Source organism: Kryptolebias marmoratus, linkage group LG15 (genome assembly GCF_001649575.2).
Source record: "Kryptolebias marmoratus isolate JLee-2015 linkage group LG15, ASM164957v2, whole genome shotgun sequence".
NCBI classification, from domain to species: Eukaryota; Metazoa; Chordata; class Actinopteri; order Cyprinodontiformes; family Rivulidae; genus Kryptolebias; species Kryptolebias marmoratus.
In genome coordinates this window covers 24,343,675-24,368,560 of record NC_051444.1, presented here as the reverse complement: position 1 = coordinate 24,368,560, position 24,886 = coordinate 24,343,675, and the positions used below count along the sequence as shown (strand labels likewise).

The 24,886-nt window shown below is 41.7% G+C and overlaps 3 protein-coding genes across 7 annotated transcripts in view; all 3 read right to left on the bottom strand.

The window, feature by feature from the left end:
• The window catches only part of csnk1g1 (casein kinase 1, gamma 1), a 28,685-nt gene extending 17,289 nt beyond the window's left edge, over positions 1 to 11,396 (bottom strand). The window contains exons 1-4 of one of the 4 annotated variants that reach the window (XM_017414164.3): positions 11,026 to 11,396; positions 2,501 to 2,902; positions 2,357 to 2,397; positions 1,683 to 1,752 (exon numbers count right to left, since the gene is read on the bottom strand). In XM_017414164.3, the coding sequence (XP_017269653.1) occupies positions 1,683 to 1,752; positions 2,357 to 2,397; positions 2,501 to 2,687 (298 nt within the window). In that variant the 5' untranslated portion in view covers positions 2,688 to 2,902; positions 11,026 to 11,396. The remainder of the gene's footprint in view (positions 1 to 1,682; positions 1,753 to 2,356; positions 2,398 to 2,500; positions 2,903 to 11,025) is intronic. The other 3 variants (XM_017414167.3, XM_017414165.3, XM_017414168.3) reach the window with 3 other exon arrangements.
• Positions 11,397 to 12,278: 882 nt separating this feature from the next.
• Positions 12,279 to 20,469, bottom strand: LOC108234748 (sorting nexin-1). Of its 2 annotated transcripts, XM_017414172.3 has the most exons (15): positions 20,319 to 20,469; positions 19,640 to 19,772; positions 18,360 to 18,493; positions 18,130 to 18,196; positions 17,950 to 17,993; positions 17,719 to 17,860; positions 17,571 to 17,649; positions 16,940 to 17,015; positions 16,702 to 16,815; positions 16,085 to 16,178; positions 15,772 to 15,977; positions 15,238 to 15,381; positions 14,208 to 14,288; positions 13,509 to 13,580; positions 12,279 to 13,412 (listed from the first exon to the last, which is right to left on the bottom strand). In XM_017414172.3, exons 1-15 carry the CDS (start codon positions 20,436 to 20,438, stop codon positions 13,362 to 13,364), a joined length of 1,557 nt encoding a protein of 518 aa, XP_017269661.1. In that variant the 5' UTR covers positions 20,439 to 20,469; the 3' UTR covers positions 12,279 to 13,361. The 2 variants fall into 2 exon arrangements, 1 of the variants encoding a protein (XP_017269661.1); XR_005234117.1 differs by lacking the exons at positions 12,279 to 13,412; positions 13,509 to 13,580 and having other exon boundaries at positions 14,963 to 15,381; positions 20,319 to 20,468.
• Positions 20,470 to 24,353: 3,884 nt separating this feature from the next.
• The window catches only part of neo1a (neogenin 1a), a gene marked incomplete in the record, with an annotated part of 189,449 nt that continues 188,916 nt past the window's right edge, over positions 24,354 to 24,886 (bottom strand). Inside the window, 1 exon segment of the mRNA XM_025005509.2 lies at positions 24,354 to 24,882. Coding sequence (XP_024861277.1) covers positions 24,730 to 24,882 — 153 coding nt within the window.

The following is a 24,886-nucleotide window of genomic DNA, read 5'->3' as shown; positions in this document are numbered from 1 at the left end:
AGAAAACAACACCTGACTGAGCGTCTGAGTCAGGCCACATGAATTCATATAAAAAAAAACAACAACCCTGTTTCACAGACACTAACAACATCATTGGCTGAAAGGAATGTGGCACAGCACACAGCCAAGAAAAATGAGGTCACATTATCCCATCTGGAGGAGAGGACAGAGGTAGGATCGTACTAGGAGAGGCAGCCCCGCTCTCTAAATATTTAATGAGTTTCCGCACAGTTGGCCTTTTTCAGCCTTTGCATTTGCAAAACAATAGCCATTATGCTCCCAGTTGGGTGATCATATGTGCACTTGAAGCTCGCGGATCCTCACCAAGGATCATATTTTATAGTAAAACGGCTTTTATTTTCAATGTGTCACCAACCATCATCTTGCCAACAGATCACCTTGAAACGCCTTCAACTAAAACCACCAATATTTATTTTTAGGTGACTAATTAGAAAAGAACATGCATGTCTTTATCCTCCAGTGATCCATCGTTTTCAACAAATTAACAGATAACAGTAACAAAAATAAGAAAAATAAGTGGAGGAGGCAGAAACTAATAAAGTCTAATATCTGGAATAATGAATATTTGGTTTTAGTAGACAGGACCTGTAGAAACAAATATGATGATCTGTAAACTAATAAATATGTTTTGGTTTGATTGATCCATTTGGAAATCACTATTCAGCTTTTTAATACAAAAATGTAGAAGAGTTGCCTTTAACTGTTGTGTGTGATAAAATGTCAAAGAAAAATGTGATAAAATGCAACAAAAACACAATGACAGACTGAAGTAATTTGTCCATAAGTACATCTATAGTTCCTCCACGTAGTTCCACTGTTTCCATAAATGTTGTAAACTTATAGGTCACTCTGCATCTGCTAAATGAGAAAACGTAAATGCAAGATTTTAGTCTAGACTAGATTAATAATAACAACAGGGAGAAAATTAAAAGCTAATTAAATTTGAGGACATTTCCTAAAATTTTTAATTAGATTATAGCAAAGACAGAAGTTATTCATGAAGCAACCTCACAATAAAAAGAGCGCCTACATTAAAAGCCTGTTAGTAGATAACGTTTTAGTCTATCCAAAGCCCGTTTCCAGCAGTATATGTCAATACTTGAGCTCTCTTGTTTGCACATTGTGCTCATTGTGCTGCTCTTTCAAAAGTGGCTTTCTACAGCAAATACAACTGTAGGGCCGGGCAAAATATGGAGGACGAGACTCTTATTTTCTGTAGCACAACTAAATGCACATGTGAACATGGAGGGTGTAGAGAATACATTGTAGGCAAGAGAGTCAAGTCAAGTTTTTATACTTTTAGACGACTGATTGATTTTAAACTCAGTCAACCAGGTTAATAAGAAGGATAACTTCACCTCCTTTAATAATTGCATCCTTATTAGGTCTTTCTTCCAGAAAGCACACTGTTCAACAAGCTACACAAGCATGTAAACATTCATGCGCTCTCCTACACCCCATATTCCAGAGATTAAAACAAGCTGCCGAACCAGCCTATTACCAAAATGAAACCTGAGACGAGTAATCACTTGTTGTGGAAATGATGCAATCTCTGGCCTGATCTTCCAAAACAAAAGGAATCATTATCATGCGGTGGTACACACACACACACACACACACACATACACTACCAAGACTGAAAACCCAATCTATGAGCTCACCTGTGCTTCCGAGGCTTTTGTAGAACCGGTATTCCAAATGCAGCTGCGGGGCCCTCGACTTCACTGGTTCCTGCACGATAAAACGCATTTATTCACTTTAAAACATTATTTTGCCCTTCTGTTAATTTACTAGATAAAAACAAAGTCATTTTCTATGAAAAATGGGAAGTATTTGTTTTTAGGATTCCCCTAATTAAAATAATAATAATTGAATAAGATATCACACTGAAAAAAAAAAGGAATGATGGCAGATTATAATTAGGTTTGAAGAGTTTACTTACAAGTTGTAACTACAGTCAACAACAATGAGGATATTAACCAGAAGGCATTCCAGTCTATAAACATTACTAGCCAAGCATGTACACATCATTCCCATTCCTTCTAAAGACAAAAACGTCCCATACAGCAACCACCTCAACAACCTCTACAACAAGATTTCCTTCAAATAAATAAAAATTATTAAAACACTAATTGTCAATTTTGGTTTAATATGACTATTAAAAAAAAACAAAAAAAACAAAACTTAATTATGCAGCAAACTGAACAGTCGATAAAAAAAAACTCAGATAGTGAGATGGCTTTGACCAGATTTCAGCAGTAATCATATATATTCTGTAAAAGTTATGGATTAATCGTATTCCAGATGTGAGATGGAAAGTCAGGTGAGCACTTACCAGTTTAATGGCTACATACTCATTTGTGTAGAGATTCTTACCTAAAATAAGACAAGAGTCAGGCCGTATGTGAGTTATTGAAATTTCCTGCAAACCTTCCAACTTCAAATAATTCCAGGTTAAAAAAAAAAAAACTTAACATACCGAGCTTCAATTCACCAAAGTTTCCACAACCAATCTTCTTCCCCACTCGAAAATTCGGTCCCACCATGAGGACCCCGGAGGAGCTCGAGGAGCCAGATGGCCGGGACGGGTGTCCGCTTCGGCTTCCTTGGGGAGCTTTGCCGCTCCTCGTCGGCCGCTCGCCGTATTTCTCTCTTTGCGGGTCCATGGCGCGTGAGGCGCAAGTCAGCGGGAGCCTCGAGCGATGTGCGAAACGGCCTCCCAGGCCGGGCCCGCCACTGCAGCCACAGCCCTGGTTACTGGTGGCACCTGGGTGGCGCAGTCGCTCTCATGGGCGGTGAACCCGCGCACCGTGCCGACCTCACCCCGTCACCTCTAACAGATGGCGGGCCTCAACATTTGCCTGGGAAAGAAGGTGAATACCTGCGACAAACAAATCATCACAGAGAAGGCGTTAAATCTGTGAAGAGCACGCCACACAAAACATTAAATCATTGATTTCAAGGAGCTGCTGCCATCCCACTCCACTTACTTTAAATGGTAAATGTACCGTACTTATATAGCACCTTTCTAACCAACCAGGCCACTCAAAGAGCTTTACAACACAATCTGTGCCATAATTCACCCATTCATACAGCCCTCTGCTACAGCTCTACAAAGATAATCTGAATACATCATTCTATAGAGTCTATAGATAATATATTAGGTTAAAAGAACAAAAAACGTGCAGGTTGATTTTGCTTAAATAACCAATTTGAACAAAGTGTTGAGGAAAAACACTTTACAGTTTCGCTTTAAGAGTTATTTTGAAATTCATGTTGCCAATAAAAACACAATGTAACATTTTCTTGACTTCAAATTTCATACAAACAACAAAAAATAAGCAAATATAAAAACATTGCAGCCATAAAGACAGTTTATCCACAAAGTTTGAGCAGAAAACATGCAATACAGCATCAAAATTGGATTCAAAAAAAGAAACTGAATATACAATAAATACCTCATATGATCTAGTATATTCTTTACATTTTTACATTTCGTTTATATTTACATGTAAATAAATTAATGGGGGAAAAAAAACAGCAAGGCACCTCCAAGCCCGTCTTACTGAGAGGCGACTGATGGCGACTCAAAAATCACAAGAAAACGAGCAACTTTTCAGTTTCTGCTAACCAACTGCATTCTAGGCCGTGCACATTATTTTCTTGCCCACATCATACTGACCTCGGCCCACGTTGCGCCCACCTTGATTTAATGTACAGCAAGTACGTCTGCACTCCTTACACTTCCTGTCACAAGGAGAGCAACCTGTGCAGGAGTCAGAATACAGCTCTAGAATTTAAATAAATAAATAAGGATTTAAAGATGGCTTCAAGACGTCTGTGACAACTGTGCGACTGAGGAAAAAAAAAAAGGTGCACAAATTTGCAGAACATGTCTGCCTTTTGATGAACCAAGAACCTCCACGAACGTTTCGACACATGTCGGAAACTTCCTCGTGAATGGCGTTCGCCTACTGGTTGCCGATCGCCGCTACCTCAGCGGAGTTTGTTTAGAAGTTAGCCATGTGGTGACAAGAACGAAAGCAGCTGCGAGGGTGTTACAAAAGGAATAAGCGATAAAAGAAATGTTTCATTTGATTATTCCAACTAATTCTTTTAATTGTCGTATGATACTATCAACAAACCAATGATTCCTCCACCAGTCGTAGCTAATAACTGTCACGTGATTCCATTTTCTAAAGATATTACCTCATGATAAGATAGCATGTCACTGATTTACGATAGTCGTAACTCTGTTGCAACTTTTAAAGAACCACACGGCACAAAACAAGGACAGACGGGGCTTTGCCGTGAAAGTGCTGCTGGGTTAAAGAGATATCAATCAAGCCACGGTGGTCACAGAAAACAGCAACCAGGCGGAGCGTCAACACCCATCTTAAGCCATAGTACGTGGTCATGAAGGCACCTCACCACCCACGGCCCAGCGGAGAATATTATGTAAACAATTACATAAAGCCAAGTCTGCGTCCAAGGACACTGGTCGGATTTCTTAACTCCTCCTTGTTCGCCGCGACTATGAAATTACTAGATTAGGGGAAAATAAAGGCAGCTTTGTGCGTCAACGTTATCACGATGGCATGTGCTCTTTGTTTGGCTGGATTTTAGGGATTTCCTAATCTGCTGATCTTTAGCGAGTTAGCATGCCGAATGAGTAAATTTAACTTGGATTATTTTGAATGAACATCAAAAACAACTTCTCATGACTTTGTTTTTTTTTTTTTGAAAGTAAAACAAAAGAACAAAACAGTCCTTACTGTTTTTTATTTGACAATGGTATAATTCCTGAGCATGGCACATTGCTGGAAGTATTGTGTGTGTGTGTGTGTGTGTGGGCTTCTGGATGACTCATGCTCACCATTGCCTGCACACATTTCAGCATCAAAGGCAGCTAGTTTGCTCTCAAGGGCAACTGTGCACTGTTGCTATTACATAAACTAAGAACGGAGCAACACAACTACAAAAAAAAAAAAAACGTGTTTGTAGCAGAGACCAGCGGCAAACTGGAGCAATTTCCATCGTGCGATTAATGATTTGTGGGCCATTTTAATCCTTGGAGCTGTGCATTAGTAATTGAAGAAGAGCTCGCCACCTTCACACTTTAAACCGACACTCAGGAAGCGTTCAACCCATTCACGCTGGACCATTATCAACGATTACATCACAGCCGCTGCTGTTCAGTCTGCTGCCCAGACATCAGCTCCAGCTGTAATGTCGTTAGAGATAATTAGTGAATTTTACTTAGTCAAACAAAATAAAAGAGCTTTGAACGTTCAGTTTGAGGAACAGGGATATAATGTTCTCTAAATGGGGGGAAGAAAAAGACTAATCTAAACTTAGAAAAACAATTTTGCACAATCTGAAATATATTTCTTCTGCTTTAGCCACCCGAGACAACTTCTCAGGGTCAAGTTAGTTCTTGGGACCAAACAGAAAAAGACATTTTTAAAGAGACTGAAAGACACTTTTGACAATTTTAACACATTCAATAAACTGAACCTATAGTCCAGGGGTGGGCAACCCTGGTCCTCGAGGGCCACTATCCTGCATGTTTTACTTGTTTCTCTGCTCCAACACACCTGATTTGAATCAGTGGCTGATTAACAGGCTTCTGCAGAACAAGAAGAGGTGATTTAACCTCTGAATCAGGTGTGTTGGAGCAGGGAAACAAGGAAAACCTGCAGGATAGTGGCCCTCGAGGACCAGGGTTGCCTGCCCCTGCTATAGTCGTTGCCTTTTTTTGTCTGTATAATTTATTTCATCAGCTCAGCCCCTCTGAAACATGTTCAGACATGCCTAACCAGAGGATTATCCTAGAGATGGTCCGAAACCAGAGCTGAGCACCGGCTCTGTTCCGTTTCCCCCGCCGTAGGGTGATAGTGGCGCAAAACCGCTGCTTGCCTTCGCCAGGGGCTGGAGGCGGGCTCCACGAAGACCACCAACGCATAAAAAGGTTGCGATGTGCCGCGTTTAAAAAGGTCCCTGCAGTTCTACCTTTACTCCGACAAAATACTTTGCTTCAACATGACTAGGAAGTTGAATTAGGGTTTATAGTCTTTGTTTAAAGCACCGTTCATAAACATTTTCTGCTCTTTTAATATCACTAGCTGGTGCTGATGGAGGCTGTTGGAACTGTTCGCAGCAGCATTTACACATATGGCATTCAGAAATGTCGGTCAGCAGAGCGCTCACAAACACCAACTGTGGTTTAAAACAACTTTTAGAAAATAGAGAAGCGATATTAGGACATCTGTTTACTGGAATGATGACAAATCCTGTGATCTGTGGAAATAAAGTGTCTCTCTCTCTCTACAGCAGGGGTTCTCAAACAGTGGGACACAAGCCCTAGAGGGGTGGAGGGTCAATAAAATAACACTTATATTCTTGTTTAATTTAATTTGATGGAAAACTGCAAGCACAACTCATGTTTCGACGCTGTTGTCACTTGGACTTGTTTAAGTGATGGATCATGGGAAATGGTGTAAATACTGGGCGGTGTAGAGTGGTTCCGCTCGTTATGACCAACACAGACCTAGACAGAAGTGACGAGGAGCGGAGAAAGACGAGTTCGCCGTCTGAAGGAGACGTCACTGTAAATCAGGGACGAGCTGTCGTTGTGACAAGACTCGAGGTGGGAAACCCCAGCTTTCACCGCGGGGTCCGAGCGGGTCATCGTTCAGCTAATATGCCGATTGTTATTCCAAAGCTGTGTACCACTGACGTGCCCCAGCGTGTAAATGTAGACAAACAAAACAAACAAAAAAAAGGGGGCAACTTCAAATCAAAGAGATGAAAGATACATCGCTTTAGGAATTACAGTGAATGGTAAGAGATAAATAAATAAATAAATAGTTTGCATGTCTAAAAATGACAGCTGACAGTATGACAGATGCATTTTTTTTTCCTCCCTGTAAAAAAAAAAAAAACCTAAATCAAACAAATTTGAGAACCCCTGCTCCACAGAAATTCAAAATACAACAGAAAGAGAAACAATAAATTACTGGAGCAGACGTTTAATGTCACTAACTTTGTTCTCTACCTGTGCTTTTTATAAAAGAACCAGCTCAGCCTTGATCTAGCACTGGAACCTTTGAAGTGGCTCAACAATTAATTTACAGTTTAAAATAAATATCAGAGTAGAAAACATATCTGCAATCTGTAAGTGTGAAGATGTATTACAGTATATGTCGGAAAAACAAGCTAATAAACAAATTATATGTAGTGCTTAAGGATAATTTGTCATTTTTTTATATTCAATGTGTTCATTTATTAAGGGGAAAAGCTAAACTCGGCCTAGTCTTGTGGAAGGTGCTGCTAACTAGTGAAAAACAATCTTTCAACAGCTGAATTTGAAAAGTCTGTTTCTGCTGAAGCCATGCTAAGGGTGGAAACTGCACATTATCCATGTAGCTTTTGGTTTTGACGTGTGGCGGAGGAATCCCCAGCTTTTATTCCCGTGATGGTGACGTGCATCCTGGTGAATGAGGATGTGTGTCACGATACACACCTTTTGGTACCCTTTAAAAAGGGAAGTGCATTCCTCAGAAAGAGGAGACAGAAATGGGATTAATTCAGATCATTTACTATGTTGATTCTGTTACCTTTTTACTTTAATAGGTGTTTAGTCAAAGAAGAAAAACATAACAGTATATACTGTCTAGGACGGGGTAGGCAGCCCTGGTCCTGGAGGGCCACCTTCCTGCATGTTTTCCTAGTTTCCCTGCTCCAACAACCTGATTCACTGGTTAAATCACCTCCCCATGTTCTGCAGAAGCCTGTTAATCACTCATTGATTCAAATCAGGTGTGTTGGAGCAGAGAAACAAGGAAAACATGCAGGATGGTGGCTCACCAGGACCAGGATTACCCACCCCTGGTCTAAGCCTTTCACAAAAGACAGTTAAAGGTGTAGTCACAACCAAAAATATCTGAAACCCATCTCAAGTAACAAATCGGAGTACCAATCAATCTGATCTCTGATCTGTCGTTGGCCTGCTCACTGGGTTGACGCCAGCCGCGTCATAACACGGCTGCCGTAAGACGTTGCGACGCAACGTGACAACATGTCTGCGGCACCAAAGCGTTTTTTTTTTTTTTAAAAACAGAAAAACGAGACCGGTCCTGTAGCTGCGTGCGACGTGTGCAATTCGGGCGCTCCTCGTTGATTTAATTGGTCGTTTAAAATTCAAAACCACGCCGAGCAAACACTAACGCAGCTGAGCGCCACACTTCGGAGGGAACTCTAAAAGGGAAGGGACAAGTTTCCACCACACAACAAAATAAATAAATAATTACAGAAAAGAAGACCGAGTTTATCACTCGGGGTGACCAACCCGGCGCTGCAGAGGAGATAGTAAGGTTTTCGGCCCCTTTAGGAGCTGTTGGAGCCACGGGACGCGCTACCTGAGGTCACATCACCTGTGAGGTTTCCTATCAGACGTGATCCATGTTAGCTTTAAGGCTTAATGTCACTACGTAGCCTCACAGCACTCTGAACAGATTCCTCATTCGATCAGAAATGTGCTGCGTGCATAAAGACTTTTTTTAAAATGTATATTTTTACATGCTGTGCAGAAGTGAAAAAAGTGACAAGGCATTATTTCCCCCTTGCTGATGAAGTAAAACTTAAATACTTGAGGAACAACATGAACCCAGGCTCTCTTTACCGAATGAGATGCCAAGCATACGACGGAATGGGTTTTAATAACTTTGTGGCGTGTGCTGCAAAAAAAGTGCAAATGTTGGTGAATACTTAACTTTAAATGACTGGGATTGTCCTTAGACACAGCCCATTCAGATAATGATCACGTCTGCACGGTCATCTACATTTACCTGTTAGAAAACAGCAAGATGGGGCTAACAGGACTGTGATGATCACACGCAACTTGTCCACCGTTTAACAGGAGGTGACTGACTGGCAGAGGCGTCTTTGTCTCGTTGCGTTCCTGGCATGGCGTATTTGCCACATGCACGTTGCGTTTCAACAGCCTTAAAGGCAAACAGACGTATTTCATCTATTGATATTCCCTCTCACACGAAAGCGTTGGATTACTAAATCACTAATAACGCCACCAGTATACTTTATAACAAAAGGTGTACAATTACCAGTAGGTTCACAATTATTTATGACGAATAGCTGCTCGGATATGACGCACGTTTTCCATTTCTAGGCTAAATCAAATACGTAAATCCAGGATTGTGTTTTCCAACTACACCTGGATGTCATCACAATTTATATAAATGATAACTTAGAGCAGAAACCGATATTTTCATAGTTACAAGCCAACCGGAAAAGCAACGTAAATGTTAATATTTTGCATTCTACATTAATAAAGAAATATTCAATTGAAAGAAAAACTTAAAGAGGTGTAACGTAATGATCCAATGTTTGCCACATCCCCCGTTTCTTCTCTTTTTTTAGATGAACATCTGTATCAAACTTGGCTATTTTAAAGTTTTACTCTGGAAATTATGAAGCAGGAAATGAAGTGGTGGGATAAATGTAAAAATGGGGGTACTCTGACACATGTTAATGACGCTGTCAGTCACGGAAACACGTGGCTGGTTATGTTGACATCTGACTCAGAAAGACCCGCTTAAGAGGGCGCTGAAGATGCGACGTACCGACTCCCTGCTCGAAACATCTGGAGAACAAAAAAAAAAGAGAGGTGCTTTCTGGTTGATCAATATCACTTTAAAAACGACCGATGCGGTGACACGTGTGCTGCTAGATTTATAAATAAAACCAAAACGGCTCCCAGAGAAGTGATTAACCTTCAGTGGAAAGATCAGACTTTGAGGGGGGGGTGTTTGGTTTCCAACAGAGCAGGCTCCCACTGTGGAGGTGCCAAACTACCAGCTGCCTCGCTGTTCAGATGAATTGTTGAGAATTTAAACTTCTCCTGGTTACTCTTTTTTTTACCTCCACATCCTACACACCTGTATCCCCCCTTTCCACTCTAAGATGGCCTCTTCAAATCCTAAAAACAACCCCTATGTTATAATTTATACATATGTATCTGTACGTGCAAATGTCAAGCTGCAAAACCTACAATAACTTGAAATAAATCTAGTATGAGTGAAAAGGCAGGTTTGGTAATTACCCTGAATGGTGCTTTGTTAGGCTCAGGCCTGAGCTTGATATTGACTTTTATCTCATCGTTTCAACAAAATGAACTAATAAGTAATGATGTGACACAGTAAATTATCCATCCTGATCTCCTGAGTGGAGCCAATTAAGGAAATGCACGTTTTGTGACTTTTACCAGAATCACTCGGGGCTTCATTTTTTGGTTTCCACTTTAACAAAACGTCCTCCAGTGCACGTTTAATGCAGCTCCTGGGGACCTAAGCTAAGAGCTAAAATGGTTTATTTTTTCCCCACAGTGTCCGTGTGAAGCAAACACTCAGCCGAGACGCGGTTAGATAAAATAAAAAGGTAAAAAGCGAAGCTAACAGTGAGAGAGGCAGCCAGGAAGAAGATCGATTCTTCGCAGGCCTAAAGTTGAACCAAAACAAGGAGAGCTGCTGGTTGTTTGGAGTTTATCACGGGTGGAGTGGGGGGTCACACCGAGCAGGACACGAATTAACCATTGACGAAGACGAATTAACCTCTGCCGACACCAAACACAAGTTATCAGCCGCGGAGCTAGCGTTAGCAAAACATTTATTAGCCACAGTGGTTGGTCTGACCTAAAACACATTCTGTGTGGGGGGAGAAGAAAAAAAAATTAAAAATACGACACTAATTCTTTCTTGTTCACCATTTAAAATAGCTGTTTAAAAGGTAGAAAATAAAAGAAGCAAGCACGACACTTTTTTGTTGTTTTTGTTTTAAATCACGCCGAACTGATGGCTAGGTGACAGCTGGCTCGAGCGCAACAAGGAAATTAGCTCAGTTAGCAACAAAAATGTGAGCTAATGGTAAGAGAAGCTCCGAACAGCCGCCGCTCCGCTAACTCCCCGCAAAGCAGCGCAGCAGGCTCACCTTCCGCTGCGGGAGATCCAGGCGGCCGGGCAGCTGCGGGTATTACTCGCCTCGAAAGCAGACGGGCGCCCGGGCTTCATGTGAAAGATTTCCTGCGCCTGTGCTGGCCGCTGGTGTTTGACGCTAGCAGCGATTGTTAGCGCCTCTCTCCATTCTTCGACTGCTGCTCGGTTCGAAGCACGGCGGATGTAGAAACGCGGCACCGCCCGCCTCACGGCGCGCACTTCCAGGTCAACCCGAGCCGGGCTAATAATGAGAGGAAGCCTGGACCCACAGCACGGATTAAATGATGGAGCGATGATAGTAACACCTCTGAGTGCTGATGGGGAGTAACACGTAAAATAATCATGTTTAGACATCAGTCTATACACTGTTCTGCGACTTTTAACTAAACTTTTGCTACTTTCAGCATTTTGTTTGTGTTTTTTCTTTCTTTCTGTTTTTAGCCATTATTTTGCTACTTTTGACTTTTAGACAGCCTTTTCTTATTTTAAACATTTAGCTAGTCCTGCTACTTTTAGCATTTTTTTCCTGCTTTTAGCCAACCTGTTGCTATTTTTAACTGTTACCTAGAGTTTTGCTCATTTTAGCTCACATTTTGCTACTCTTTTTGCACATTTTAGGTTGTGCTTCTTTTAGCTTTCACAGCTGTTTGAGCGTCTTTAGCACATGTCAGCAGTCATCCTGCAGACAGTAAGTCTGTAGTTCCTGCTTGCAGTTTGTGAATGGCGTTCCTCTCCACCTGGAAAAGGAGAATCCCACTCTGTCATCAGCTGGGGTTTAAGTCGGCTCCTGAACAGAAACATCTTTTTGTCAGCTGATAATCATTGAGTGTGACACTGTGCAGCTTTTCTTCCTGGGGACGTCCAAGTTTCACACAACAGAATCAAAACATCCTAATGACATGTAGTTTCTGCTTCTGAGCCCCATGTCAAAAGTTTACTTAACTTTGGAAAGTTCCCTTAAGAGCTTTGAAACCTCATTTTGTATTTATTTAAAGCTGTATGCGTTTACCCCTCCTCCCCCAAATCTCTTTATTGACTTTAGGTAAAACTGCCAAGAGTTGAAATTGTTTATAAACTATAACTCGTACACACTTCCTGATCCCCTGATGTGTCACACTCAGTAGCTGAGCTGCTGATTTAATCACAAAAAAAACAATCATTTCCCAACCAGAAAACTACCAAATGTCCAAATGTCTAAATAAACACACACCCAAAAACACAGAAATCACAACAGTCACAAACGCAGTGCCCAAAACTTAACTTCTCTTTTTATTTTGTACATCTGCCTGTACAACACCTCCAGGAAACACGAGTGTGCGAACGCCAAGTGGTTACAAAAATAAATCACCTTCTTGCGGAAATAGGACAACTTACACCTAGAAATGCTGATTCGTAAAATAAGGGACTGGAACATCTGAACGCCAGTTTATATGTGTGTGTGCGTCGATGTTTTCAACCAATTTATCAAAACAAAACATAGGGTTACAAACAGTATCCAGCAGTATTTGTGTAATTCAAGTCAAGCACTGTTTCATGTTGTAAACAATCACTGCTGTAGCTCCACCTCTGACGCGTTACACAGAACATGTTGTCAAACGTGGTTAATAACACAATGTTACTCTATTAAATATACCATCATGGAAAATAATACCTACAAAGATTGCCTCACAAGTCTTTTATTTTGTAACAACTCTGACAAACCCGGTTGTATTCAGGTTTGCGGGATTTCTAACATTCAGAACACGTTAGGTGATATATTGTAGGAGTGTGCTAATACTTCAGATAAGCTACCTGTCATTAATAGCCATAGTGGAGTAAAAAAAAACTGCAACGCTTTTTAATGCATCCAAATAAAAAGGGTGTAAGAATAAACAGCTGTTAGAGTGGAATGACACCTATCTGTTCATGTAAACTATTAAGACAACGATACACAGGGGAGTACCTCCATATAAATACTTAAACGTAATTGTTTGAGCAACAAAAAGAAAAAGAAAACTACATTCCCCACTGACAAGACAGTGAGTTTCACACATACTACGGACGGGTTAATCTCAGCTGGAACTTTGCTTTATACCATTAGATTATCAAAAAAAACAAAAAACAAAGGAGACCTGTTGAGTAAAGGCAGCAGCTTATTATATCAAAGTTCTGTACAAGATACCAGAATAAACTATAATTTAAAAAAAAAAAAAGAAAAAAAAAATGGACGGAAGTTTCTTGCATGTTGCAAAATTGCCCTCTCAGCTCCTGCTAAAGAGGCAAAAAAGTGTTCAAAAAGGCAGTTGGGGTCTTCGTAAAAAAGAAGAAGAAGAAAAAAAACATTCCACTTCATCAAGCTATCGCCTTCGCCTCGGGCAGGAACGCCTCCCAGAACTTTATAAGCTGGAATTAAAAGCAGCCCAGAAGGAAGGAAATCAGCGATGACATTCATTTTTTTTTTTTTTTTAAAGAAGGTTTTGAAGATGGTTTGATAATTACCCGCTGTTGAGACTGCAGCATCGCCTCCAAGTATCTGATTATCTGGCTCTTGAAGTCCTTGGCCTTTTCTTTCTGCGGAGACAAAAATCTCGTCACATCAAGATCTCTGGCAACGGAGAGGCCAGCTGGAGGAATTCCTCCAGCGGAACGCCAAATTCCTCCACGGTGCATGTGGAAGGGGATATTAAGGAGGTCAGACCCGGCAAGAATGTTAGACGTTCGTTACGAGGCCGAAATGTTTCAGCTCATGGCTTGTATTCTAGTGATTAGGAAACCAAACAAGTACATTTTTAAAAGAATATGAGAGTCTTCTCTTTAAGAAACGTAAACCGTTCTTTTCTGGGTTGTTGGGATGTTTTGTTGAACATGACTGAAGTCTGATTAAAACACGTGAAGTCCGGGGAACGGCGAGGTCAGCTACAGTAATCTTAAGTCTTCGCAGAACTCCTGGGCATCTGACGCACGGCGAGTGTTCGAGAAACACGCCTCCAACATGGGTGAAAGCTGCCCTCTTCACACTGAACCCTCTGACTCAGGAACCCGATACCGATCCCGTCCCACCACGTTTTGGAATGGGATTTATAATGATCTCGATCTGTATACCGCGGCTACAAAAAGTACGTTCTTATCTCAGACTGCAGAACCTTTCGAGGTGAAGAAAAAAGAGCCAAAGTTGCAGCGAGGCATAGACAGACGTACCTCAAATCTGAGCACTTCCTTGCGTACGGTCATGCCGATCCTGTCAAAATCTCTCTCGTACTGAGTAACTCTCGCCTCCCACTGAGGACAAACGACAAACGTGTTAATATTTAACATTTCAGAACATTGCTCTACATGTCATCTTAGAAATTAAAAAAAAAAAAACTTGTGGAATAGTACACATCCAGTGTACAGGTGTGCCTTAATTGATGCAATAATGGCTCTATTTAGGAAAAAAAAAAAAGTGCAGTAAAGTTCTGAATTAAAGGAGCTTCAGAGTAGTCCGTATCTTACCTGCAAACAGGAGTTTGCAGAATCAGGGAGAAGTTCACGTGAGCAAACTGAGCTAATGGCTTCTTAAAGCAGAGCCATGATAGAATTTCTAACATCTCAAAACCTTTTCAGCAGTTTCAGCAAAATCCTACATTTTGGATTGTTTTTTTTTTTTAACCACCACATACATAACGTTTGCGCACAGACGCTCTTCTGAGCGGCAGTTAGATCGACCAGTGAGATTCCCTTCCTGATGCTGCGACTGCTGTCTACTGCAGATAAGACACCGAGTGCCCACAACTACTCCTTTAAATCGGGAGACTGTTTGGGGGCACTTCGGTTACCACTCGAAGCAATTACATTTTCACATTTGAAATGGGTGAGATATTTAAAAATGAACACTGTTCATGATAACCACAACTTCTATGGTGAAAAACTTCTATGGTGCTTTGGAAAATTTTGAAAAAGTGAAAAATACACACCGTAGGAGGATACTATTTGCTTCGGGAGCCAGATCAGTGGCAAATGAGTTCATTTTTTACATCATGAGGAATGTGTTTGAACTAAAATTAAATGAAACAGAGTTAAAAAGCTTGTTTTTTTTGGACCGGGGTCACTGTAATCTGCACATCAAGTTGTGCAAGCTTCAGTTTATTGTAAACAACCGAACCAGCAGCGTGAGGAGGCGACGGGTCCTGTCGGTGTACTGTAAATACTTTTGGAGGTGCAGGAACTGCTCCCTCGCTGCGCCCATTACCTCGCCGATCTCCTCTTTGGCCTGCTGCAGTTTGTCGGGTTTGTTAGCCCACAGCAGCTTGGCTTCGGCCTCCCTCTTCTTCTGGAGTGTGCTCTGAGCCTCCTGCCATCGCTGCCATGCCCGAATGCGCTGGTCGAATCCCCCCTGTATGCATTCAAGGAATGAGTTCCTACAGCGATAACACCTGGGTGTTCTAACTGTCAAACTGAACAGGAAGCAGAAACAACTTTAAGGGTTTAATCAAGATTATAAAAATGAAAAAAAAAAAGTATATATTTACAAATTTGCAAAGTACCGTATTTTCCGCACTATGGGGTGCACTGGATTATGAGACGGTATTAAAAAGATGTGATAGTGCACATTTACTGTTGGTAAGAGCTGCTGTTTTGTACAATGATGCCAACTTAATTCACTTTTAAAACTGTCTGACTAAAAGTGCTAACGAGTGCTTTTTCCATCTTTCAGTCCTGGTATTGTGAACGGTCCCGTTTTGTTTTGCCACCATACCTCCCCCCTCCTACTCCGTCAGCTTACCCTCACGGCGCCCAGCAGGCGTATGTAGTCGGCGAGCAGCTCCGCGAAGATGAAGAAATCACTGGCTGCCTGCTCCTGGTGCAGCTGCTCCATCTTGTCCTCCACCTCGGCCAGCTGGGAGAGGGCCCGAGACAAGGCTGTGTTGTCCTCCGAGTTCCCCAGCATGGCCATGCTTTTGGCAAATATGGCTGTGTTCCCACATAGCTCTGGTGTTGAAGGAAGGAAACAGAACTATTTTAGTCAAATCTGCTGATTTGATTATTTTTTTAAAACCCAAAGGAAATAATCTAATTAGAAATAACTGAAAACCTACCCTTCCTGTGATTGACAAGAGAGTCAACCACAGCGTGAAGCTTCCTCAGCTGCTGCTCTTCAGCCTCCACCTCCTGGAACTTATCCTCAAACCACTGAAACGCAAAAAAAAGGAGGACCGTGACGTATTAAAACATGACCACACAGCCTTATCAAGTTTAAATAGAAGACCTGTTTGTCTTATGATTAATGGCAATCAATTATATAAAACAGAAACAGGTTATTTTATCCGAATTAGCCCTTTGTGGAGTATTTTAACTCGCAATCCTACACCTGTTTTGGTGCTACTAGTGATGTTTTCTGGTTCATTTTGGACCCTCCTGATCCTGATGAGGGTTGCTGGGAGCTGGTGCCCGTCTCCAGGGGTCATTGGACGAGAGGCGGGGCACACCTTGTCCATCACAGTGCCACACAGAGACGATCGTGGACACACAGTTACATTTAGAATGGACTATTGCTAACAAGTTGCTCCACTCAGCAGTTGGTTAAAACTGATCTAACAACAGATTTGACATAATCTGACAGACCAATTATTTTTTTATTTTTTAAAATGCAGAGCATATGAGCCAAAGTGAAGAGTGTGACTGATGTAAAACGCTTCACGCTGTGTACTCTTACAGAGTCAGACTCATTCATCTTGATGGTCATCTTGCTGACAGCATCTGATGCCTTGGTGATCATTTTGAGGAAACCGGCTCCGCTCAGCGCCTGGGTGTTTACTGCTCTGGGGAGCTGTAAAAAAAACACACAGCACAGACATTACCCTTTAAATTACCTTAGTATAAAAAAGGGAAACAGTCACATGTAAAATGCCTTGCCGTACAGCCTTTTTTCCTTCACAACTTAAGGTACTCACATCTTCTCGTTCCAAAAATTCCCGAACGTCAGGATCTTGTAGTAACAGTGGGTGAGACACGACTCTCTGAAGATACCTGCACAGGCGACAGGACCAAGTGAGTAACAAGTAGTTGTAAACATGCAGGTGTAGATTCTCAGTCATCCACGATAATCCAAAAAAGGTAAAAAAAAAAAAAAACCCAAACAACTGAACTTCTATTCTGCAGCTGAAGATGTTTCGCTTCTCATCCGAAGAGCTTTCTCAGTTCAAAAAGCAGAGAGTGTGGAGTTCAAGCTTTTAAAGCTGAGATGTTCTGTAAGCTGGTTTCAACATGCAGATTACACCCACTCTCCTCACAACAGAGGGTCTTTGTTTGCCCGACTCACAAATGGGCCACTTTGGTCACACGAAGAATGTGAATCCATCTTACAGAACAGCTCATCTTTAAAAGTTTAAAGGAAAACGTCTTCAGCTACAGAACAGAAGTCCAGTAGTTTTTGGTTTTACCTTTTTTTTGGATTTAGTCGTAAATAGATAAAACACAGATTCTAAAACTCCATTTGGGTGGGAACACCAACATATCTGCACCTAATAAGAATCAAACCAAACCACTAATGTTCATTTCTAGAAGACACGGGTGGATCCTCACCTCTCCAGAGCCGCTCTTCTTCTTTCCACAAACTCCACCGACGACGAATCGTCCATCCCCACCTTCACTTTGGTCATTCCTGTTGGTCCAAACAACAGTCACAAAGACGCACGTGCAAAAAATTAACTTTAAAGGCGCGCGTGCCCACCTACGACACTTTTCTCAGGCGGTGGCGGGATGATGCAGCCGTGCAGCGACTGCTTGACGGAGAGCTTCTCATAAAGACCCAGGAAGTCGCTGAAACGTCTCCTTACAGTAAAGGCCTTACTTTTAAACATGGGCAAGGAGGTCTGAAGGAAGATTAAAAGAAAAGATGAGAATAAATGAGTACAAGGATTATGTAAAAAGCATAAAAACAAAAACAAGCTTAAATACAGACCCTTGTTGATACTTTGTAGGCAACATACGCATTCATGCCATCTCCTAAAAAGACGGAAACAAGGGGAACACATTACATCGGACAAATAATTACATTTCAATCTGAAATTAAAGAATTAAACCTGCAACTATCCCTCAGGGTATTGATGTGCTTTCAAAATAAAAACACAAACAAACTGACCAACTTTCTCTGGGTTGGTGACAGCGACGTCCACGTCAAAACTATCCTTGGCTTCGTCCTCCTCCAGCTGTAACAAACCAGACCAATTTCAGGCAAATCAAATTTCGGAAACTGTCTCAAAGCGGTTCTCGCGCTCGGCTGCCTCGGACTCCGAGTTTGGCGAACGCAACGCGGGCATTGCGAAGGAAGGCGCCTATTAATGGCTGATGGGTTCAGAAGGAGGTCCGTACCTGCTCCAGGGAGGTGGACTGCAGGGCCGCGGGGCCCCGAGGGAACGAGGAGGCGGGCGGAGGGCCGGAGGAGGTGGAGAGCTCTTTCCGAGCAGATCTGCTGGACTTGTCTGAGCTTAAATCCACATGGGCCTCTGGGGAAAGAAAACATTTTTCTTGTTAATGCAGAACATGACAAAGTATGTAAGTAAGTAGGACAAATTTATATACAAAAAAAAAACGGTTTAACAGATTTAAATAGCATAATTAGTAACAATATTAAACAGGTGTGTAGAGTTGGAGCACACATGCTGTGTGCTGTGACCTTGAAATCAATGGGGATCATCTTTGACCCATGAGGTGTCCAGCTGGGTTGCATCACAATACGTCCTGTTTTAGGACGGTCGTATAAAAACTAGAAATATGCATAAAGGATGTGCATGCACATATCCGTGTGTCTAGAATCCTGTTTTTTTTTAAAACCACATCGCCAAACATGACTGAAAGTCCAAAGATTATTTGCAGATGTTTTTTTATTATTATTATTATTATTCCTATGCTGAGGGTAGAAAACGTTTATCTGAACTCCTCTAAAATCTGAATAATGAACATTTTGTGTCATCACAAATAGGCTGAAGCTGACACTTCTCCATTAGGCATCTTAAAAGAGTGAAAATTAAATCATTTTCATTCACGCAGCCACAACAGGTTTTAGACTACATGACATGAAATACATGTCGGTGACTCTTCTATAAAAATTTAAAGAAATGACCTGTGGTTCGAGCGTGCACGCTGGTAGCTGCTCCTCTCTTCGACTTTCTGCCGGCGTGCACGCGCGCCACTTTCCATCGGCTTGTTGACACCGAACACAAAACTCTGTGTTGCCATCAACACGACGAGAGTCATTTTTAGCTCCGAGGGCTCGTCTGCCAGTTCTGCCACGCTGTATACAAAACAACGCGAAGGCCACTGGGAAACGTGTGCATATTGTCCCTCCCTCCTTTGCATTTTCCAGCTTAGAGGTGACGTCTCACATGTTTCCAACTGTGGTGTCTGTGTGTGTGTGTGAGAACAGGCAAGTCTGCAGATCCAATTCTCTGCCCATTCTCGAAAAAAAGAGAGCTGGAAATAACTAATCTGTGGTGACTTTTTTTTTTTAAAAAAAGGCTTTTAGGGCCAAGTTACTAAAATCTGTCCAGTGGTCCGTGAGATAATCCGCCAACAGAGCTCAGAGTATGTGATGGGAATGACTCTCAGCTACAACCACAGTTGTTGGAGCCATGTTTGTGTGTTGTCCACACCTGCAAACAGGTCGCCGTCCTCATCAGACTGGACTCCGTTGGGCTTGGCCCGCTCCTCGCTGAACAGGTCTTCGGGCTCCTCGGGGACCCTCTCCGGCTGGGAAACCCCTCGGCTGACAGACACCGGGTTACTCTGCAAACAGGAGCCGTCAATGAGCCACAAGGAAGGAGGGAGGGAGAGGGGTGAGGTGGAGTCCCACCCCGTCACAGCTGACCGTTACGGCGGAGATAAGAAGACGCCTGGACTGGGTTAGCTAGCTGCTAGCACAGAAGAACCGGAACACTTTTATTTTAAAGGTGAACCCAGAACCATAACAGCGGACACCAAAACAAAACGGCCTTGAATTTAACGACTACACATAAAGACAGGGCGACAAGCTTAAAGCGAAAACTCAACACCGATGAGGCAAAACTACCGCAGCTGCGCGCGGGAACGCTAACTTTATCAGAGTTTTATCAGCAGCACCGTTTACCGCGATGCGGAATGGATATTTGTCGTCTGACTGCCAGCGGGTCTCAGTTAAACCAGACTCAGGTCATCAGATAAAGAGGTGAACTTCCGCGCTCTGCATCGCTGACATAAAAAGATATATATATATATATATATATATATATATATAACAAAATAAATATAAATAAATATATAACAAAATGGACACGACGGGAGCTGGGAACGTACGTTACTGACGAAGATGTCCTCTCCCTCGTCGCTGTCTCCGTCTGCCATGTCGGACAGTCTGGGCTCTGCTTCTTCTGTTGCGGGGAAAGGAGGTGGGTTCCGATCCGAGCTGGCCGACATATTGCGCGTTGTGAGCGTAGAACGTCCCCGGCGGAAGTGACGAAAGGCTGTCTGCCTGCAGCGCACCCTGCTGGTCAGGACGCCTCATTACAACTATTATTATTATTATTATTATTATTATTATTATTATTATTATTATTATTATTATTATTATTATTATTATTATTATTATCCTTTTACTATTTTATTGAAAATCTGGGAACATATATTTTTTTCTTTTTCTTAAAGACAAATTTAGTTTAAAAAACAGATATAATTCAGAAACTCTGTCTTTATAAAAACAGACATATAACACTTTTTCCAAGTTCATTATTTCTATAGATAGAATAGAAATAAATGTCTTTATTATGGAAGTGTAGGATTATTAAGACTTAAATGGAAGTACTGTATGATATACCTCAATAAAAGCAAGAATGTATTTGCAAACTTTGTTTTCTTTAAACATTATTTAATGTAATTCATTATATTTCAGCCATATTTCTTTCTGCTGTAATTTGTTTAGTAGTTCAGTCTTTTTGCAGAAGACAACAAACCCGAACAATGCTTAAACCTTAGACTTAATAATAAATAAATAAATAAATAAACAGATGTACAAATATTTCTCTATATTATTTGTAATAATTTATTTTAGTTCAAATAGATTCCTCTTAAACATTTCTCTCTGCAGCTCTGGGTTCTGCTAGTTTAAACTCAATAAAATCTAACAAATCTTTTTAAAAATTCACCTCTGTTTAAACATTACTTACAGTATGGCCTTCTCATACCAGCTTCTTTTTTTCATGCTAATCTCAAAGACTGAAATATTTGTTTTAATGCACAAATTTAAACTGCTAAACAAAAAGTGAAAACTTTGTGTTGTTAATTGCCCTTAATGTTGTTATGAGCTTTTAAACCTACTAACCATTACGACTAAATCAAGTCATTTTAAAACGTTAGATCCACAGTTTTGCAGCAGAAGATGTAAATCCTCCAACCAATGACAAACTGTCCTTTGTGGGGGTTTAACTAACTGTTTGTTTGCAGACAGACTTACCTGAAGGACACGAGGCAGAATGAGAGATTTATAATGGAACCTTTATTCACATGGATTACAGTTTAATTTAATATTATGCCTTAGTTTGTTTTAGCTGGCGACATGTAAAACAGGAGATTTACTTCACTTTAGCAGGAATGAAATGTGGAAAATGTGCTGGAAAGAGTTGGAATGTCGTCTAGTCTTAAAAACAGCCTCTGAGTTTTAAAATGTGACCTTTAAATGCTTTGCCTGTTGAAAATGACCAAATGAGAGTTTTGGTCAGACCTTGATCCTTCAGTCAGGCAGGCTTGACTCTGACGGTTATTAACAAAGTTTTAAACAAGGATCTCGCATGACCCGTCACTGCTTGGGTCATGTGTGGGGGATCACTCTCAGCTACTGATTCGGACAATTCCTAATAAACTGACTGAGTTGTAGCCATTTTTGCATTTGGTAAAGTGGATTAGCCGTGAGGATCATCTTGAACTGGATTGGTCCGGAAAGTTAATCAGTTGTAGAAGTACATCCAGGGATTACTTTTTGAAGGTTTCAATAAAATCCATCCAGTGGCTCATGAGATATTTTGCTAACAGATAGGCAGAGTAAATTCCAACAATCTTAAGCAAAGATCCTGTGTGATTGGTTATAGCTCAGAGTCTTAGTTAGGGGTGACTCTCAGCTACCATCACACCAACGTTTAGCTCCCTGTCTGTCAGACTGACTGAGTTGTAGCCTTGTTTGTGTTTGATAAGGTCGCTTAGGAAGGGCGGCCATCCCGATTCAGGTGGAAACCAAAAGTTAATGAGTTGTAGATGTGCATTCGATAATTACTTCACGAGGGTTTCATTAAAATCCGTCCAGCGGATCCCAAAATATTTTGGAAACGGACGCACACGAACGCGGGGCCCTTCACCTTTTCGCCACCGTGGAGAACAGGACCGATTTGATTCCCAGCGCGCCTCGTCCCGCTCAGCTCGTTCGACGAAGAAAGAAGACCAGAGGAAACATTTACTTTGTTAGTATTCATAATAGTTTGTATACACAATGTATAGGAGCACCAATAAAAAAAACTTTTTTTTTTTCTTTTCCCAAACATTTTTTGAACGTTTTTTTTTTCTTTTTTTTTTTTTTTTTGAAAAAAGCCACAGACTTTGTTTTTTTTCTTCTACAGAAAGAAAGCAAAGAACGCTCTGTACATGAACAAGCAGAACAACGGAATTCCTCATCATGAGCCACACAGGAAAAAAAAACAAAAACAACCTCAGCTGCTCAGTTCATATCATCTCTGAAGCAAATAATAATAAAAAATAAAATAAACATAAGACCAGCTGCCTGCTGCTTTTAACTAGGACACTACGTTACACAAACAGCATTTGATATTTAAAACACAAGATATGTAAGAAATGTACTTTTCAAAAATCGTGAAAAAGTGCAATACAGGTTCAACTGTTTACAACTCAAAGAGATCGTTTTCCCAAATGGAGTCAGGCCCTTTTCTTTTTTTTTTTTTTTCTTTTTTTCTTTTTTCCCCCTCCCGCCTCCGTTTTTCAATCCTTTTCCTCGTTTAACTCCGGAGTTAAAAAAATCTCTTACATTTATACTGACATTCATGATGAAACATGGTACTCACAAATCGCTCTGATTGGAAAAATGACGACATTCTTTGGGTAAGAGGATAATGAAAAACTAGTTTGATAGATGGTGTTTTTTTTTCTTTTTTTACAGCAGATTTGCGTTTCGACGTTTTGTTTTCTTTTCTTCATACAAAACCTACCGTGTTTAAAAAAAATAAAAAATAAATAAAAAATCGAGGGGAGTCCCTTTCAAGAGGCAAACGTCTCTGCATCGTGTAGGATTTGGAAAAGAACCACGAATAAAATAAACTAAACTTAAAATAAAATAAAATTGAAAACAATGCCCATGTGCTTCAGCAGAGCAGATCTCTGAAATCAAATGTTGTTTTTTAGAAACACACACACAAACATAGGATCGAGCGTGTCGTACAAAAGATCAGTTGCATCTGATTGATTGGAGGTGTGTGTGTGTGTGTGTGTGTGTGTGTGTGGAGAGGAGGAGGAGGAGGAGGAGGAGGAGGGAGGGGGTCAGCACCCTGAGTCCGAGGTAACCCTGACCTGCGAGTCGATCCTGTCACGCCCCCCCACGCCACCTCTGCCTACGGAACGACGAAAAAGCTCCCGCGGGAGCTCGTGACATCTCGAGTCGTCTCCGCGGTCCAACGCTCGGAACACGTTGGTAAGGCTTTTGTTTTGTTTTTTAAAGCGGCGCTCCCACGCGTGTACAGGAAACGGATGACGAAAAAAACCAAAAAAAATATAAATCAGGGAAGAAGCTTCTCGGGCTTCTCTCTCTCTCTCTCTCTCTCTCTCTCTCTCTCTCTCAGCTTTTAAGCCCAGGTAATAATATTGAAACATCAAAAGAACGAGGCAGCTTCAAAACTAAAACTTATGTACACGTGTATGGATATGTGTAAAAAAAAAAAAAAAAAATACAATAGCGTAGAAAATTAAAATAAAAAAGAAATGGCACAATATATGACACAAGAAGGTAAAAAGGATAAAAAATAATAATATTGTAGGTTTGTAAAAAGGGGGATGAGGGGGGGGGAGTGGCTGACATCCAATGCTCACTTCACTGAAACGGCCCAATAGATACACAAAATGCACAAAGAAAACACCGATCGAACGAACACTGCGCCGCGCCAGCACCAGCATCGGAACCGGCGCACACCGACTCAGCCGTCCTGCTCGAGAGTTCAAATGCCAACCCGCCTGGATTTTTGCGGAGGAAATCGGAACAAAAGCAAAAACAAAAACAAAAAAGAAAAAAAAAGGAGAATCACAATCTTCCAGTTAAAAGCGGCCGAAAAGGTTCCATCGTCTCTGAGATCGGTCCGTCGTGTCGAAGGTGAAGCGTCTCGTTTCGCTCCCGTCTCGTGGCCATCTCCTTCCTGAGACTGAGTAAGGTAAGGTGAGCCAGAAGGAAGTTTCAGTCTGGAGTTTTATTTTTGTTTGTTTTGTTTTCCCCCCTCAACAAAAAGGGAGGAGTTTCCTTTCGGGCACGAGAGGCCGTTTTGTGTGTCCGTCAGCCTCTCGGCTTCAGAGAGTCTGAGCTCGGGGTGTGTTCGTTTGACTGTGAAAAAAGTCGGGTTGGCGTTTCTGTTCGTGCGCGCGCGCGAGAGTGTGTCTGTGTGTGTGTGTGTGTGTGCGTGTGTGTGCGCGCGCCGAGGGACAGAGAGGCCAGGCCGCGCCTCCGGGCTCACGGTGCCGTCGTGATGGCGTTCAGGTCCTTCATCAGGCCCTCGAGGTGGGCCATCTCCTCGGTCAGCTCGTCGGGCTCGTAGCTCTGAGGGAGAGGAACAGGGTTACTGCGGGGGGCAGGGGAGGGGCAGGGGGGCAGGGAGGCAAGCACCTGG